The sequence below is a fragment of the Diorhabda carinulata genome, chromosome 1, assembly GCF_026250575.1.
Source record: "Diorhabda carinulata isolate Delta chromosome 1, icDioCari1.1, whole genome shotgun sequence".
NCBI lineage: Eukaryota > Metazoa > Arthropoda > Insecta > Coleoptera > Chrysomelidae > Diorhabda > Diorhabda carinulata.
This window is the reverse complement of record NC_079460.1, coordinates 1,956,823-1,974,255: the sequence shown is the minus strand read 5'-3', so window position 1 is coordinate 1,974,255 and position 17,433 is coordinate 1,956,823. Positions and strand designations below refer to the sequence as shown.

Genomic DNA, 17,433 nt, shown 5'->3' with positions numbered 1-17,433 from the left:
GCGCATGTCGTTTAAAATTACGCGTCACTTTTCACAAATAAAAACTAATTTTTAATATGAGTATATAGATCAAATAACCGTAGAAAATTTAGAACTACAACTAAAAATTTTTTTTTGCTTCACAGTTTGTTCCAAGACTGAAAATTTCATGAAGGTGCCTTTTTTATTGAAAAAATACCCCGATTTTTTTTAGACTTTAGGAATGAACATTGAGTCCAGAAATTTTTTTAGGTTATTTGACAAAATTCCAAATAACCATTATTAGTGTATTTTCTTCCTTCTTTCAAATGCCTTCCAATTGCCATTTTAAAATAATTTTCCTTGCATTTTTCTCGTGTTTTTGGTACATTACCTGAAAATAAGATAGTCCAAGAGGCTCCGAAACGCCAAAAAATACTTTAGGATTCAATTTTATATACAAAAATCTTTTAGAAATGAGTTCGTGACCTGATTCTAAATAATTACTAAACAGATTTTTTTGGAGCAAACCCCAAGACTTAGAGATTTCAATAAACATATGGTTTGTTGGCCAGTTCCGAACGAATATCCATTTCTAAGCAATTTTAACATGCATTCACATGACAACCTCAATAAGTAAAGAAGGATCTATGGATTTTTGGAAGGAATGAGACACACAAATATATTCAAAAATTAACTAACTACTATGCTATAGATAAGTAGATCATTTGTTTCGAGTTGTTAAGGCATTTTTTTCTTAATTACTTCATTATAAGACAGTTCTGGTTGGAATCATAAGAATTTTAATCCGGAGTAGCAACTAATAGAAATTTATATGGAATTAACAATGAAGAACCAGTACATATTGAAGAATTGGGAGAATTAAAGTTCTTCCTCTTTTTAAATACTTGTACTGGTAGCTGTATTCAATGAATTCAACCTCCATGTCATTTCAGAAGAAAAGCAGAAGATTCATATAAAAAAATGCACTGTAAGTTCCAGCTACATATCCAAACATGGAATGTAATTAAAATGCTCCCTGTTTTATGGCATTAGACTGGTTTTTCTTCCCGTTAACCTGTAGCTTACGATTATTTATTGTTTATGACCCTTCCAAACTCTTGAGAGCTCACTTAGTTTATAAATATCAAGTAATACCATGAGAAAATTGTATTCAAATTCAGTGGCACCTATAAAAAGAGAAAAGAATGACAATATTCATTGTTATGAGCAATAGATTACTTGTGCAGTATACAAATATGAGATATATTCGTAAAGATGTGATTCTGTTAATCTCCACGATAAGTTGGGTGTGTGCTTATCACAGCATTTACTTAAAGCGGCCACGTGTGAATAAATTTGATCGGTAATTCGTTTTCCAAATAAGAAAAACGTTCAAAAATTGATATTTATCCCCAAAAAGATGTCATTTATGTATTTATATCTGAACCGACCTACTGTCAAGATAGGAATTTTTTTTTCTCAGTTACTTGCCGCAAAACATTTGATCTAGTTTGAAAATAAGAAATTATATCTGTTGTAGTAATTATGTTTACAGTTAAAACTAGTTTTTACATAGATCGCGGTATTCCTAGTTTTTAATGTATGCCTTTGTTAATACTAGAATTAACTAATGCTCAAATCGAATATCAGTTAAAACTAGACAAAACGCGTTACTCCGAAGCCACCCAGTTGAAACTGTATCATCTGATCATCGTACTTTATTCCGATTGGTCGCGAGACGTAAGCTGATTCGACAAGTGCGGGGAAACACCGACGTCCGCGCGCTATGCGCTTGCTTCATTCATTCCCGCTTCGTTTTTAAAAGGAAACGTGATGGAAAGAGGAGTTTTTAAACAAGTTATTAGCGATTCGTGATCACGAAAAAAAGAAGACCACTTTCATATTATAACAAAAGAAACCAATGACAATTTAGTAGACGAAATTAATGAAGCACAATTAGCTGTTCAGAAATCTAAAAAACAGTACAGGAGACCGAAGCAATTTAAGGTAATTAATATTTGTGGTATACGAAAATTAGTGACTAAACAGGAGCCCATGAAGTACTACTTCATCTACTAGTAAGTACTACTAATCATATGTAGATGATTGAAGCAGCTCATGTGGCCGATGGACATGGTGTTTGGGATAAACTGAAAAAAGAATCTTCTTGAAAATATGTAAACATAACCTCAGAAATGATACAATATTTTTTTCTATGTACGAAAATTGTCGGCTCAAAAAGAATATGCTTGCATCTTACACTCCGATAACGGCAGAGAATTTGTAAATTCTGTCATAAATGAGCTCGTTTCATTTTAGCCCGAGTGTAAACTGGTCCATGAAAAACCAAGATACAGCCAAAGCCAAGGATATGTTGAAGGGGCTAACCGAGATATGGAGAAAATGTTGGCTTCAACGATACCACAAATTGGCCAAATGGTATTCAGTTTGTATAGTTTATGAAAAATCGGGTACTTCGTTTCAGAATCAATCAGTCACCATACAAAGCAATGTTTGGTATAGAACCACGAGTAGAGCTTATGACTTCGACTTTGACTCGAAATGTTATTGAGGATATACAAGATGAAGATGATCTTGAAAATGCGTTGAATTAAATAAATATGATGGATAATACGCTGAATCTATAGCTAGTTGCAATGGTACAGCATCTGATTATAACTGGAGTCCAACAAAAAAACGTAGAAAGTTCGTCCAAATAGAGAATCGCCAATTGTATCAGAAACAAGTGAATATAGCATTGAAGGTGAACCATCTACGACCACAAAGCCTTTTATAATACCACCACATGACAAAGACTACGAAATTGTGATCAATATGAATGGATAAATAAAGGCATCCAAATAAACTGCACATCAAAACTTAAAAAAACAGGCCAAGATAATGACTTTAACATTAGATGCAATACACGTTCCAATAAAAATCGATGATAATGTAATTATACAATCTCTGATGTTTACCAAGCAAAAGCAGATCTACTTAATATAGTCGGAGTGGTTCTTCAAAAGTATGATCAAGGTTTTCATTAGATAGGCACGAAATATGGAACGCTTGATAAATTTTATTGCAGGTATGAACCTACGTGTTGCTTCATTGTTTCATCAAGTTTAATTATGTCCTTTTAAATGTGCTTTTCAAGTCAGAATTTGACAAGTGCAAAGGAAAATTTTTGCTTGAAAATGTACCAAATACAAATTTACCTTTGAGAACTGTTGTTAAGGAAGCAGCCATAGGAACAGGCCAATGATATATGCGCTTCGTATGCAAGAATAATTGTGTCAAAAAGGTGTCTCTGCAAGAAAAATGGTTATTGTTGTAATTAAAAATGCTACGATAATTTCTCATGCAATAACAAGTAGACCACAACTAATTTAAGTCGATGTTCCCTAAAATGTTCCTTTAGTGTTACGATTATTCTTTGGTTCTCGGTGTCTTAGATCTTTACAATAAGTATATTTAAAACTATATCTTGTTTTCAATCCCAAATTAGTTTTTCTAGTGCTAGTTTTAACTGCAGTTCTATGTGGCAACTAGTTTTATCTGAAAATCAAATATCAGTGGTAAATTCTAGTTTTAACAAAGGCATTAAGTAAAAACTAGTTTTAACTAGGGAAAACGAATTCTGAAGAAAAATATGTTTCAGCTGCAACATATATAAAATATGAAAAACACTTAAAAATCAGATTAAAGTGTCTTACCATAGCCCATTCTTGGTATAGCCATACGTAGACATGAGACAAGCTAAAACACACTTAGATGTGCCTTCTTATCTGTTTAAATGGTCTTTTAACCGAATACGGTTATTCAAGACCCCATCTCCATGTTACAGGCATCATAAACGACCCGGAATACCACTGGTGCTTGGCAGAGGAAGAAACTGTAGACCACATTATCGGTGAGTGCCCAACAATCAAACGTATAAGACTCAAGGCAAGGTGCCTAATTAGCTTTTTCACGACAAGATTATTTGGAGGTCTATGTGGGCAGTGGTTCATGATTGCATACTGTCATAATTTATTGAAATATATGCGAGATGTATGGAGAACAAATGAAAATGTATTGGGCAGTTTAAAAAAAGGGCGTCAGGTTAAAAAATAGTATAAAATTGGTAGATTTTTGTGCAATTGATGACTCCTGTATTTATATGAGTTCATGTTTATTTTGAAAGGTAACTTATTTTACGAATATCCCTCATATAACCCATATCTACTTCAACACATATTATTTATAATATTTATAAAATATCACTGAAACGGCGTAACGCAGTTTTGGCTAAACTACAACAAACAGGAATGATTATATATTCACACATATACATTTCTAAAAAAAAATATTTTTTAAGTACGCACACAATGAAAAAATTGAGATTTCGCGTTCACAGTTATATACATTGATGATGGTACGGTCATAAGTAATTGAGGAATAAGTATTCATATAGTTCGAAATGCATATGCAAGTTTATTTTAAAAAATTGTAACTGTCTTTTAAAAAGGAAAGCACGTTGTTTCTATAACTAGAAAAATTTTCAGTATATCAATACAATTGGTGAAAGGAGCATTTTTTATAGCAACTGTGAGCTGAGTATGACCATCCAAGTGAATATTTCAAAATTGAACACTATTTTCAAACATAAATACCTGTAACGCCGTAATAAATCCAAAAAATCATAAAATATGACTAACAATAGCATAAGTTGTCTTATTTTTTACTGGAAGACCTTTTCACTAAGTGATTTCGATGTAAAAATTCTTGTGCGCGATCTCAAAGCACAAAGAGCATTACAAAAAATCTGCTACAATTGAACTGTTTCAAATAATATTATTAGATTTTTTTTAACGCACTGTATAACATTTTAATTCATTACAGCGCCAAAGATATTTTAATTTCATCAAATATTAAAGACTGTCCATGAATTTCAATTCGAAACCTTTGATAACATACTTCAATATGACTAATTTGAACAATGCGGTCCTTATAATTTTTTATATTACCAAAAAAATACCCCATACCACTAAAGGCCGATTATACAATCGATTCAAAACAAACTTGATCTTCAGTACTACAGTTAAAAAAATAAATATGTAGATTTATATATTTAATTGTAGTATTACTACATTTTATACATACAGTATTGGCAAAAATATTTTGACATGTAAGAATATAAATATAAACACTTCATTTTCCGGGCTTGTTTTTATAGTGCTTGATTTCTATTCTGAAAAGTAGAGTAATCAAATTGTGTAGCAGTTAATTTTACTATGATTATTGAGATGTTATTATCCTGAAGATTGGAATCAAGTTCTCACATTTATATTTCTATGCCTACAAAATATTTCTCAATGTAAGCCCAAATATGGTAATGGTAATAAATCGATTTTGGGTGTTATAACGACAATAAAATTTTGTGAACACGACCACTGAATTAAGTTAAGAAAGCAATTTGAAAAAGTGGACTCATTTACAGGAATTTTGCAGCAAAATTATTTCAAATCTTTATATCATGTGTAAGTTATGGAATTTTTATTGTAGAAAAAATGTAATATTGGTTTCAAAAAAATGCGCAAGATATATTTAAAATCTACATATTTACATAGAAAGCTTGTACAACCGATCATAAATATTATAAAACATTATCATATATACTTCTGAGTGACAAAAGTTTAACAGAACGATAGACAGTCTGTTCAATCAATTCACAGAATTCTCATTAAACGCCAAAGACATACTATTTTCTATTCCACTACAATTTTCAAAAAATTACGAACTTGTATACAAAATTGTATTTAAATGGTATCCAATAAAATATATAACTAGAAAAGAATATCTTTAACATTTAATTAAAGACGAAAAACTCAAAACACGACAACGATTTTAAACGTAGTAATCGTCGCCGTCATCCAAACCTCAGGATAACTGCAATTTTTTGCAGTTACACAGCCATTTGATAATTCGTGCGTTTCTTTCGACGATTGATGGAGGATCGCCAGATCTATAAGCTGAAGGACAATGTTCTACATTATCAATCGGCCTACTCGAATCCACAGTCGATACATCTGAGAAGAAGACTGGACTATCCGAGGAATCGCTATAAACCAAATCAATATTGACAAATTAATTTTTTAAAATTAGTAGCTGGAGTTTATAATGGATCATAAAGTGCAAGGGTACTTCACTACTAAGACTTCTTTTATTTTATAGAGGAATTTCAGCACAGATCCCAAAAAACAAGTAGGAATTATGGGTTGCTATAAAGTTTGGAGAATAATTTTTCTGTTGTTCATTATAATTTCGCACAAAATCCATGAGTACATTTTTCTCATCACTTTTAAGAATTCAAATTTTTTTTGATAAAGGGTGGATGCGGAATGGTAGACCTGCCTTAGAAACAGAAGTTCAAAATAATTCATACTCTGATTATTTAAGATCAAAGGGTTCTTAAATACTTGTATGAATAAGCATACTTCTAAACTAATCAGGATTTTTACAGGGGAGGTACAATAAGTGCGACTTCCCTTCCTAAGAATTTTTTTAAGGAAATGTGGGATACTGTCACATTTACACTTGATAATGATCGTAATCTAGTGTAATTCAAGTAAACCTAAATAGGTAAGTGGATTTACTAAAAATATTTTTATTTTTATAAACAAATGTACCTACCTGCGACTCAACATTTCCTCATACATATCACTAGGAAGTCCCAAGTTTTCGAAGAAATGTTGTAGGTGCGGAGGATCAGAGGATCTTCGGTAACGATCGCTAATGTCTGATTTGGATCGTAAGATGGGTCTTTCTCTTTTATAACGAAGACATTTCTGGCGCTTGAAGGTAGCTGGTGGTTGTGATAAGCCAGGAGAAAGTTGTGAAGGGTAAGCGTGTCTAGTAGCTCGACATTCTGCTTCTTGACAACAATAATAGGAGCTGCCACCACTATGCTGTGTGCTTGATCCAGAATCACGACGCACCTCCTAAAGGTATAAAATATACTGACAATAATCATAATATGAAAAATATCATTTAAATAGAGTTCAATTTGATTTCAATTTAGTAAAATTCAGTTAAAGTTGTTATCCAATCAATTTAAGATATCTATCAACTTTATTATTGACTACAGATCAAAATTATCCAACAAGCAACAACTTAAAATGATGAAATAGAAATTTTTTTTAAAACCTGTCGAGGTGGTGGTGGAGGTTCGCTTCTCTGAGTATAATGACCACTGGAACCACCACTGTCCCTGTTTGAAAGGCTTTTATTGCTGCTCTTGTTAGAGCTAGGCTCACGGCAGTGCAAATCTGGGAGGCTTTTGTGACATCTTTGTGCATATTCAGCAGGTGGACTGAGTGGTGCCATTTGATCTACTCTCAATTCTTCCGCACTATCACATACCAATAATTGACGTAACCGATTTTGTAACAAATCTGTATTTGCTGTGGAATGTACTGATCGTCGATGTGTCAATGGTGGTAGGGATCTCGAAGGGGATACAGCCATATCTATAAAATTAGAGTATTGCTAATTTTATCAACAAAATATATACATACATACATATTAATTTTGAAAACACACCACACTAGTCTAAACTATATCAGATTTACAACAGTTCATCTACTGATGATACAACAAATATTGCTAATTAAATGAATCATTTATCAAATAATATACTTACATTGTGGAAGAGTTGTGGGTCTATAATTAGATCCATGACCTGCTACATTTACAGACTTACTGCGATTATAAGTACCATATGCACTAGTGTTTGAATTAGGCCTTAATGGTAGGACCTGAGTAGTGTCTCTAACCACTTCAGACTTTACATAAAATGGCTTGCTCTCAGCTAATAGTTCCACAGCTGATTTCCTCTTAGTTCTCATACTCTGAGATTTTGTGAGGCTTGGATACATCATTGTAGCCATTTTATCAACTACACAGTGGCTATTTCTTCACCTTACACTCTAAAATCCTTATAATCAATCCCTCTTAGTAAGCATTATTCACAAAACTATTTGTTTTCTAATAGAAAAAAAAATTAATAGTAAATAAAATTTTAAACATATGTAAAACTTTAATTGGATGTAAAAACTTCTATATTAAAAGAATCCTCACAATTAATATATGTGGCAAAATATATTTGATTAGTAGAAACAAGAAATTGTTTACACATTATGTAAATAATAACAATAACAAAAACGTTTACCACACTCTGTGGGAATGAACTAGTTAAAATGTTTGTAGGTCAAAAATATTCTGATTAAAAAATTTAGTCTCATCCTCTTCAATATTTCACTGCCATTTATCACTAATACTGGCATAATGATATTCACATGGAAGTAGGAAATAAATGGATTAAATACTTAAAGGCAATCGTTAATGTAATGTATACATACAATAAGATACTTACTAAACATAATCAAATTGTTCTAAAGCATTGTAAATACATTTGCCTTTTATAACGACGGCTTAATTAGTTTCACATTGTTTATAACCAGCATAAATGATTAAAGTTTTATTTTCCAAAAACTGTAGAAGCCATTTTAAGATTTTCTTCTTTTGGCTATCAAATATCTGATGTAACTGTCATTTTAGATCAGCTGATAATACGTTGCCTAAAATTATTTAGGATATCATCAACTAAATAAAAAGCCATTGTCCAGTCTTAATATATATATTTTATCTTTGAGTTAGAATAATTTTCAAATCCAAACATTCCTAAAAATAAGCTCAAATGTATATTATAAAAAAATGTTCTAAAAAATAGTGCGCCATATCGATTAAGTAAAAGATAATCTCACAAAAAAAAGAAGTTGAGCCGAATTTAAATTCTGCATCAACAGCTCATAAAATAATATTCCAAACAAAACGTTATTAGTTTGATACATAAATAATATTAAGAAATTACGTGGAAAATTATGGCGTTTATAATACCAGACTAAGTATTGGAAAAGATGATATGCGATTCATGTCACAAATATTTATCAGTAAAACCTATCAAAATATTTCCAAATAGACGTATAAAATGTGGAAGATGTTGTCGAAACAAGAATCAATCAGATGGCGTTGTATCTCTATACGGACTCATAGCAGAAAAATGTCTATTTAAATACGTTAATAGGTTCGATGGATGCAAAACGTTATTGACTTATGAACAAGTTAGAGACCATGAAAAAGTAATATTTCAAAAATAATAAAATACACATTCAAACTTAACAATTCATTTATAGGTATGTATTGGTAAACAATATAAAAGTCCAATATGCCCAGAATCCATGGATATAGAACTTATCTTATGAAAAAACATTTTAAGGAAAATCACAAAGGTGCAATATTAGATCACCTTGGTTTTTATTTGAAACTGGATCTATTGCGCGAATCTTCTGTTACTTACCTATATCAACAAAACGAAAAATTATTTTTCATAATTTTGACTAGTAGTCCTTTGAACCAAAATTGAATTGAACGCTTTGTATTTAGGGAATCCTTATGTAGTAAAAAATATAAATCAACAATTTACTGTGAGTACAGAAGACACTTCTGAGATAATATCAGAACTGAAACCTTGTTTTGCATATTTATCAGCTGATTATGATAATTTTTCTATAAATTTTCCAGATACAACAAAGACCGCCTTTATAAAATTCTCTATTACTGTTGATAATGAAACTACCTAAAATTAAAAGTGTAGATACAACCAATAGTGTAATAAGTTCTTCAGCAAATGAATACACCTTTGTTCCTATGGTGAAAGAAGGAAGGGTATGGAAAATGTTTTTGACATCTCAATTTATTCATAGATATCCAGATTTCTTATTAACTCCACATGCTAATGCCCTTACTATCAGAAACTCCAATAGAATATATTTCATTGAATGTTCTAACTGCAAAGAGCTTTGTTGGCAAGGCCAAAGTCAAGAAATTTTTGTGCAGAGGTTTTATTGTCATAAAAAATTTAACCACTCTCTATGTTACTACTGCTTCCAGTTTTTAAAACACAAAGAGGAAGTATCTGAAGATTCTTATGCAAATGAGGAGTTTCCAATTGAAATTATTCCACATCTGCGATTCTTTTGCAAATGGATTGTGGTGAGGTTTTAGATGCACAATCTCACTCAGGACACAAATTTTCATGTAAGGTAAATCCTTTATTAGTTTGTCCAGATGTGCTTTGCAATTTTAAGGGTATCATTTCAGATATTATATTGCACATGGCCAACCATCCAAACAGTATAGTCTATACATATTCCAATTTTTTAATTTCTTCTTTAAGTAATAAAAATATCTATTTATATTTAAATGAGAGGTTTGTATGGATTGAAGTTGTAATTTTGTGGAAGACCACTGTACATATGAGAGCACAAATGGTAACAAATAATTTGTTAACTGAGATTGTGAAAAACTGAAACCTGTTATATTGTTATTTGATGATAATAAAAAGTTTGGAAATTTTACTAAGAGATTCTATTGTATTTCATGGAAATCGTTGGGTAAAAGTGATGTTGATCGAAGCTTAATAATCATAACAGTTGTTTGGTACATGGGAAAGGGCCACATTCTCTAGAAGGAAACTGTTTCGGATCTCTTCTGTGTAAAAATAACACAATATTGAACTAAAAAGCATCCCAAGGAATTTTAATCTCGTTAGTTGGTCTTATATCAGTAATGCTACTGTGATATTATCAAATATAGTTGAAATGAGATTTCAAATTCAAGACGTAGTACAAATATAGATTAGTTGTTTAGATTTAATGTTAACCATGTTTTGTACCATATGAACAAATTGAAATTTTGTTATTTATCTTACTATTGTATAAAAAAAATATAATTATATTTAACAGTTTATATTGTTTTACACAACCTTTTTATTTATTTAATTGTAAGTATATAATCACAATTTCTTCCTGCTCTTCACATGTATCATCAGAATTAGTTTTTATTGAGTATGTTGTAAAATAACACCTCTTGAAATCTGAAGCCAATCCAGCTTTAGAATAAATGACGAGTTGCTTCAAAATCAATGGGCTATTTGACATTAAAAATATACTTCATCAAATAATGCCACAATAATGTATTATTCTTTTTTATAATGAAATGTGAATATGGGCATTAATTGGAACAAAAAGTGTTACTAAAGTGGGCATTAAGTAGAATGTACCCAAGTAGCTATGATTCCTGGTGCGGTTTTGACCTTTATCATTTATTTTTATAACTTTAAATATTATTGTTATTATGTAATAATGTAATGTAATTTGCCAGAAAAGGCAACTCCAGGGAGACTTCTTCCTTATTAACTGTTTAACGAAAGTTTATCACTTCTAGCTACCACATTTGAATATTAGAACATTTTTCAAAAATTCTTCAATGAAAATGTAGAGATAAATTTTTAACTTGATAATTTTTATTAGTATTGAGATACATTTTCCTTTTATGGTATAAAATTTTTAGTAACTGTTTAAAATACGTTTCATCAATAAAATAAGCTGGATATTGGTGCCTTCCAAAAAAAATCCCATGATTTCTTACTTATGGTGGTCAAGGTCTTGAATAATCACAATCATTTTTCAGTGTATGAAAGTGTTTAGCTTTAGGTCTGAACTTTTGTTACATGTTTTCATTAAAGAAACTGCTGTTAGTAAAAGTATGTATGTATGGATTTGGGGTCTCGTATACAATGCAACCCAAAGGATCTATTGTGTCCCCCTTTCTTGCTGCGATACTGGAGAACCCTGTGTTTACAGCTGATCTATTAATCCCACTCCCAGGTATATTGCTCTGGAGTTCCTTAGTGTTTCACACTTCGTGAGAATGTGAATAGATGTTTCCTCTCGGTGTAACAAAACCTGTACGCCGCATTATCTGCTAGGTCTAGCGTCTTCAGGTGTTTGTTGAGGCGACAGTGCTCCAATAGAACTCCTGTTAGTCATCGTAGATTGTTTGTACTTAGATTGATACATTCAGTAAATCTATTCTGGCTATATATAGGTACATAACTTACCTGTCAGTTGATTATTACAATCAAATTGCATTCAGAAAAATGCATCTTCATAAGAATACTTGTAAGTTCAAATCAGTTTGGTCATTTTTAGATCACTTTGTACATTTAGTAATAAACTGCAAATGCAAATAGGATGGATAATACTTTTTTAACAAGGAACTTCACTCGTACGCCCTTATCTTATACAGGATAAGTGTGAACATCTACCAATATTTTGTTGTTTCTAAATATCCCGTTGCTCTAACTATTGAGAAAATGGTGGATTTAAATGGAAATTCCAATTTTAAAAATTTTATTGGATGAAAAACGCTTTTCACACAGATATTTGTTGATATTAAAAAAATATAAACATTAATAGTAGTTAACATATTTTAACATTTTTTAAATATATTCACATATTGTCCTTGCACTATGCATATTTTCAATTCCCTCCTAATGTATGTCCTCTTCCCCAATTATGTCCTCCAAAGAATCCACCAGCTGGCCTGCCGCCGCCGCCGCCCCCTTGAGGCCTTTGAGGTGCAGTTCCAAAACCATAGACACCTAAATGATACAAAAAACATTTCCAATTACTTTTTATTGATTCAAAATAAATATAAAAATGTTTTGGGCAATATTTGAGAAAGTAACAAATTGCATTATATTTGAATATCCAGTACAGCAGCTTCAAATCATAGTTTATAATCTGTTTTGTGTTTAACGTAGAATTTGTATTGATTCTTGAGTTAGAAGACTGATTGTTCATTCTAGGGCAAAATAAATAAATAAGTTTTTATTTATAAGAACTAATCTATAATCTTCCAGTAATTGCGTTATTATATTTCTAACTGGAATTTTACTACTTTCACTTTTATGATAATGAAAGTTGAAAGAAATTATAATGAATTAAATAACTGATACTACTTCAAAAAAATTCAAAAATATAGCAATTAATTCGAATTTCTGGAAGCAATAGTGATATTCATAAATACAATTTCTGGTCCTTCAAACCTTCCACAGATAGCTGGTTCATATCCATCTAGAAGGACTAGACAGTGTAATTATGAGTGTGGTTGTAAAAATGTATGCATGTTTCGATACTAACCTCCAACTTGATCTGGAAACAATGCCTTCAAGAATGATGGTGTTCGTAGTAATGTAGGACCACCTAATTCCTGAGGATATTTGAACATGAGGAAGTAGTAGAGGTGGCCGACTAATATGCCAAACAGTTCCATAATTCCACCACCACTTAAAACCAAATTGAAACCTAAAAGTACCCATGGTAGATAGATAGCCTTGAAACGAGTACCAAACCAAAATGATACTATAGTGTCCTTATTAAGCTGGCACCAAACGTAAAGAACGGAAAGAATCATTGGATCCATCAAAATCTGCAAATAAAAATATTAGTAAATTTTAAACTAACAATAGTATAAGACTTCTTACAGGTAATTCAGCTACCAATCCAAGAATTATGCAACAAGACCAATTGAATAATAACATAAATAGATAATCAGCAGGTTTATTGGCAAATTGACCTAAAAATAATAGAAAATTACTAAATACATAGAAAAAAATATATATTTCAATACCTTCCTCTAGCCGACGAGAATAATTATAGAGGAAATAGAGATTTATAAGATAGTGAAATCCAGCTTGTTGGATAGGGTAGTACAATACACTTGTAACCAGTCTCCATAACTGTAACTTCTTGAGAGGTTCATATAACAAAATTAAATTATAAGGATTAACGATACCAAATCTGCCTAAAAGAGTAAAAACTATAGATCCGCTAAACCAGTATCTTGTGAAAACAGGAATACTCCTGAACCAGTCTCCTAAATCAGACATTTGCAATTTATAATATTTTTCGTCGCCTTTTAAACAAATTTACAGCATGGCAGTACAGAGATTTTTGAATGATTGAGGTTTACTTTGTTGACATGTATGGAAACTTGATGATTTTCAGAAATATTGGACGTGTCTTTTTTACAGTGGATCAACTTCGACAATTGACATAAAAAAGATTGACAAATGACAATTATTAGCAATTTTTGAACCAGCCGGGAAACAGTGATAAAAAGAGAACAATACACGTCAACAAGAATTTGGCAGGTTAAGACGTACACGTTTAAAACTTATATTATTGAACAATGTCGGGAGTTTTAGGAGTAATTTCAAAATTTTATAATGAATACTCCAGCAAGACTCCAAAGAAGTTGAAATTAATAGATGCCTACCTGTTTTATATCCTTCTAACAGGTATTATTCAATTCGTTTATTGTCTTCTCGTCGGAACGTTTCCCTTTAATTCATTCCTAAGTGGATTCATCTCTACAGTTAGCTGTTTCGTATTAGCCGGTAAGTATTAGATTTTTAGTTAAAATAAACGTATCTTCATAAATATGTTTTATTCCATATACCTTCCTATATTTTCCCTTATTTACATTATTAAATCTGTTTTAGTGTGTCTAAGACTCCAAGTTAATCCGGAAAATAAAAGTCAGTTCAGTGGGATAAGTCCAGAGAGAGGATTTGCTGATTTTATTTTTGCCCATATTGTGTTGCATCTAGTTGTAATGAATTTCATTGGATAAACTATTTCCAATAAAATTACCTGCATATAAGTTTTGTTTAAAATAAACTAAATATTTTTTTGTTAAATTTTAGAACTGCTAAACAAAGTATGGTTTGTATAATTAACAAAAAAAGAATTGCTTCTTCATACAATTATATATATAACCTATGATAGAAATGTTGATAATTATTAAATACAGCACACAACAAAGGAATTAAAATAAAACTATTAATTCATCGACTGACGACTTCTTAATATTGCCTTATTTTTAAATATTTTTTGAAAAATACAATTGTTCCATTTTGATGAGAAATAAAGTTTTATATAAATATTTTTACAATTACACATTGTTTTTACATACTTGAGGAACTATTTATCATTGGATGGGAGATTTTATCTCTATTTATAATAAAAATGAATATAAGTTATAAGCCCAAGGTTTCTTATCTATGTGTTATAATATTTCAAACAATAAATCAGTATTCAAGTTATCTGACTTATCAAATTTTCAAATGAATCTAGTCTAAATTGATAAAACTATTTTTTCCACATTCACAACGTAAACTGAGCATGGTGTGATATTACGATGTTGACTTGTTGTTTAAGAAAAAAATTAAAAGCAGCTGATACTGCTCAGAGTGAAGAGAACCATTATGAAAAAAGTAAATATGTACAAATTATAACAAGTATTTTATGATCTATTTATATAAGATGTAAAATATACTGAAGTGTATTGAAAAAAAAATGAGATATGTTCAAGGGGTGTATTATTAGAACAACAAACAAATTGTAAACAGTAAAGTAATACATACTGCTAAATAAAAATGGACAAAGGATATAGGTCAGCACAAAATATCTCATAGGGGATATAAGTAAAGTTGGAGTATAATTCAATCTAATTACCTGTTCTGTGGATTAAGTGAACTATAAAACTGAAGAAAACTTTTCTAATGTGTATGTATCTTGTGATCTATGATGTCAAAGGATCTTTTTTGGCACTGGAGTGGGGACACTCAATGTTTATAGCTGATCTAACTCCTTTTAGAACCTTCAGGATGTGGGATGGCTTTAGCTCCCAAAGATCTTCTATTTCGTAAACTACCTGGTGTAATGCTCTGAAGTTAGTAATCTCTCTTGTTTTAAAAGAATGTGGATAGAGGTTTCGTGTGTCTATTAGGCGACAGTGCCTCGATTCCTGTATTTTCTGTGCAATTTGATTCAAAGGTCTGCTCTAACATTTCATTCATTTATGAACAGAAAATTATCTTTTTCTATTTTTATTTAAATTTTATATATTTTCAGTACCTTCCAAGATGATTGATGATGACCAAAATTTAGGTAAAGAGTCAGCTAAAAGCGAAAATCCACAAATGAAGACTCAAAGATCAAATAGTTCTACATCATTTGATAGAAGTTTTTCTTTGAGCAGTTTCTATAGCGTGAATTCGACGAGATCTGCAGGTGACGGTGATTATTATAGTGTCTGTAGTGTTGAATCGTTCAAAAGTGTTTAGTACAAATCGCTTTAATATAGTTGTATTGATTTTTCAAAATATTGTATATTTTATACAAATTTCACAAAAAACTATAATAACATTGTTTGAAAGAGCTTGAGTGTGTAATATTATGCAGTTTAGTACTAATACTTTGAGCCTTCTACAAATTCATATCCAGCTCAGAGAACTGGACATGGTAATTTGCGTTTAGTAGTTAGTTACATTAATACTGTTTAAAATTCTTTATACAGTGTATTGTTAAATTTGAATAAACCTTTAAATTTTTCGTTCCAAAGAGGTTTTAATTAAAAATGCAATAGAGAATTCATGAATTATGAGAAAGGAAATGTTTATCCATGGGTTATATTAGATATTTGAAAAATATGGAGACAAAAATTATTTATGAAGGCTACTGCTACCTATCGGTAACGATAAAAATCGAGAACATGTTGAGCATTCGCTGTCAAGACTTTTCTGTGTTTTGTTAGTTTATGACAGATATATTTTCAAAACAGATGCTTTTTTCATTGCTTTTATTGTACTTCACCAAGTGGTAAATGTAGAGGTACTTTGTCTAGTTCCTTTTCAAATAAATATGAGGTGTATTCATCACTCACCCACTTTTGTTTGTATATAAAAATTTTCATTATAATTCAAAACTAAATTATAGAGAATAATTTAGGCAGTTCCAATTCACTTATCATATCTTCATAAACGAATTCAATCATTTTTCTTATCAACAAATTTCACTTCCGCTAACACTACCTAGCACAAATTAAAAGCGGCAATTAGAAGATGAGCGCCTCTCCAAGGACTTAAGTGTATGAATGGTATTCCGCTTTCTGAAAGGCCGAGAAATGGAGGCAAACAAGCTACGTGCGCGGCGCCCCAGAACAAATGTTACCAATAAGAATATCAGCGTTGTAGAACAACTCATTTTAGGCATCAGCGTAGGTAATATTAAGCAAATAATTTCTGTGAGGCTCGGTTACGCAAAATATCAGCCAAATGGTTGTCTAGATTTCTGAATTTAGAGCAAACATTCACATGAAAGTTTGCACGCGTCTCCTGCAGCGGTATGAAATGAAAAAAAGACCATTTATTTCAATCGGGTCTGCTGAGTCGTTAAATTGCAAGACCTTTTCAATAAAGTCCACCCAAAAACTTGTATGTACACACAAATAAAATATCAAAGTAAAAATTATCATGTTAAATACCAAAAATGTTAAAAATATTTTTAAGAAGGGGTGCTAACTTCCAGAGCAACAAATTTTTAGAGTTATGATTAAAAATTACATTTTTTACTTGAATATCAACTAATAAAACCATACAGATATTAAAGATACTTACCTTTATTTAGTAATTACTATGAATTATTTAAGCAACTCGAAATAAACACAAAAACCGTTATT

The 17,433-nt window shown here is 30.9% G+C and overlaps 3 protein-coding genes across 6 annotated transcripts; 1 reads left to right on the top strand and 2 right to left on the bottom strand.

Annotated features, from left to right (window-relative positions):
• Positions 1 to 278: 278 nt before the first annotated feature.
• Positions 279 to 8,552, bottom strand: LOC130895598 (uncharacterized). 3 transcript variants are annotated; one of them, XM_057802991.1, is made up of 5 exons: positions 8,378 to 8,552; positions 7,646 to 7,939; positions 7,150 to 7,472; positions 6,637 to 6,944; positions 279 to 6,064 (listed from the first exon to the last, which is right to left on the bottom strand). In XM_057802991.1, the coding sequence occupies exons 2-5, from the start codon at positions 7,890 to 7,892 to the stop codon at positions 5,884 to 5,886; spliced, it is 1,059 nt and encodes a 352-aa protein (XP_057658974.1). In that variant the 5' UTR covers positions 7,893 to 7,939; positions 8,378 to 8,552; the 3' UTR covers positions 279 to 5,883. The 3 variants fall into 3 exon arrangements, with proteins under 3 accessions (XP_057658974.1, XP_057658965.1, XP_057658983.1); XM_057802982.1 differs by having other exon boundaries at positions 7,646 to 7,989; positions 8,378 to 8,543; XM_057803000.1 differs by having other exon boundaries at positions 7,646 to 7,931; positions 8,378 to 8,531.
• Positions 8,553 to 12,240: 3,688 nt separating this feature from the next.
• LOC130903574 (derlin-1) lies at positions 12,241 to 13,976 on the bottom strand. 2 transcript variants are annotated; one of them, XM_057815773.1, is made up of 4 exons: positions 13,540 to 13,976; positions 13,394 to 13,485; positions 13,050 to 13,338; positions 12,241 to 12,711 (listed from the first exon to the last, which is right to left on the bottom strand). In XM_057815773.1, the coding sequence occupies exons 1-4, from the start codon at positions 13,796 to 13,798 to the stop codon at positions 12,707 to 12,709; spliced, it is 645 nt and encodes a 214-aa protein (XP_057671756.1). In that variant the 5' UTR covers positions 13,799 to 13,976; the 3' UTR covers positions 12,241 to 12,706. The 2 variants fall into 2 exon arrangements, with proteins under 2 accessions (XP_057671756.1, XP_057671748.1); XM_057815765.1 differs by having other exon boundaries at positions 12,241 to 12,508.
• A 41-nt stretch (positions 13,977 to 14,017) lies between these two features.
• LOC130893531 (dolichyl-diphosphooligosaccharide--protein glycosyltransferase subunit DAD1) lies at positions 14,018 to 14,574 on the top strand. Its single transcript, XM_057799759.1, has 2 exons — positions 14,018 to 14,308; positions 14,414 to 14,574. Exons 1-2 carry the CDS (start codon positions 14,101 to 14,103, stop codon positions 14,542 to 14,544), a joined length of 339 nt encoding a protein of 112 aa, XP_057655742.1. The 5' UTR covers positions 14,018 to 14,100; the 3' UTR covers positions 14,545 to 14,574.
• Positions 14,575 to 17,433: the final 2,859 nt, after the last annotated feature.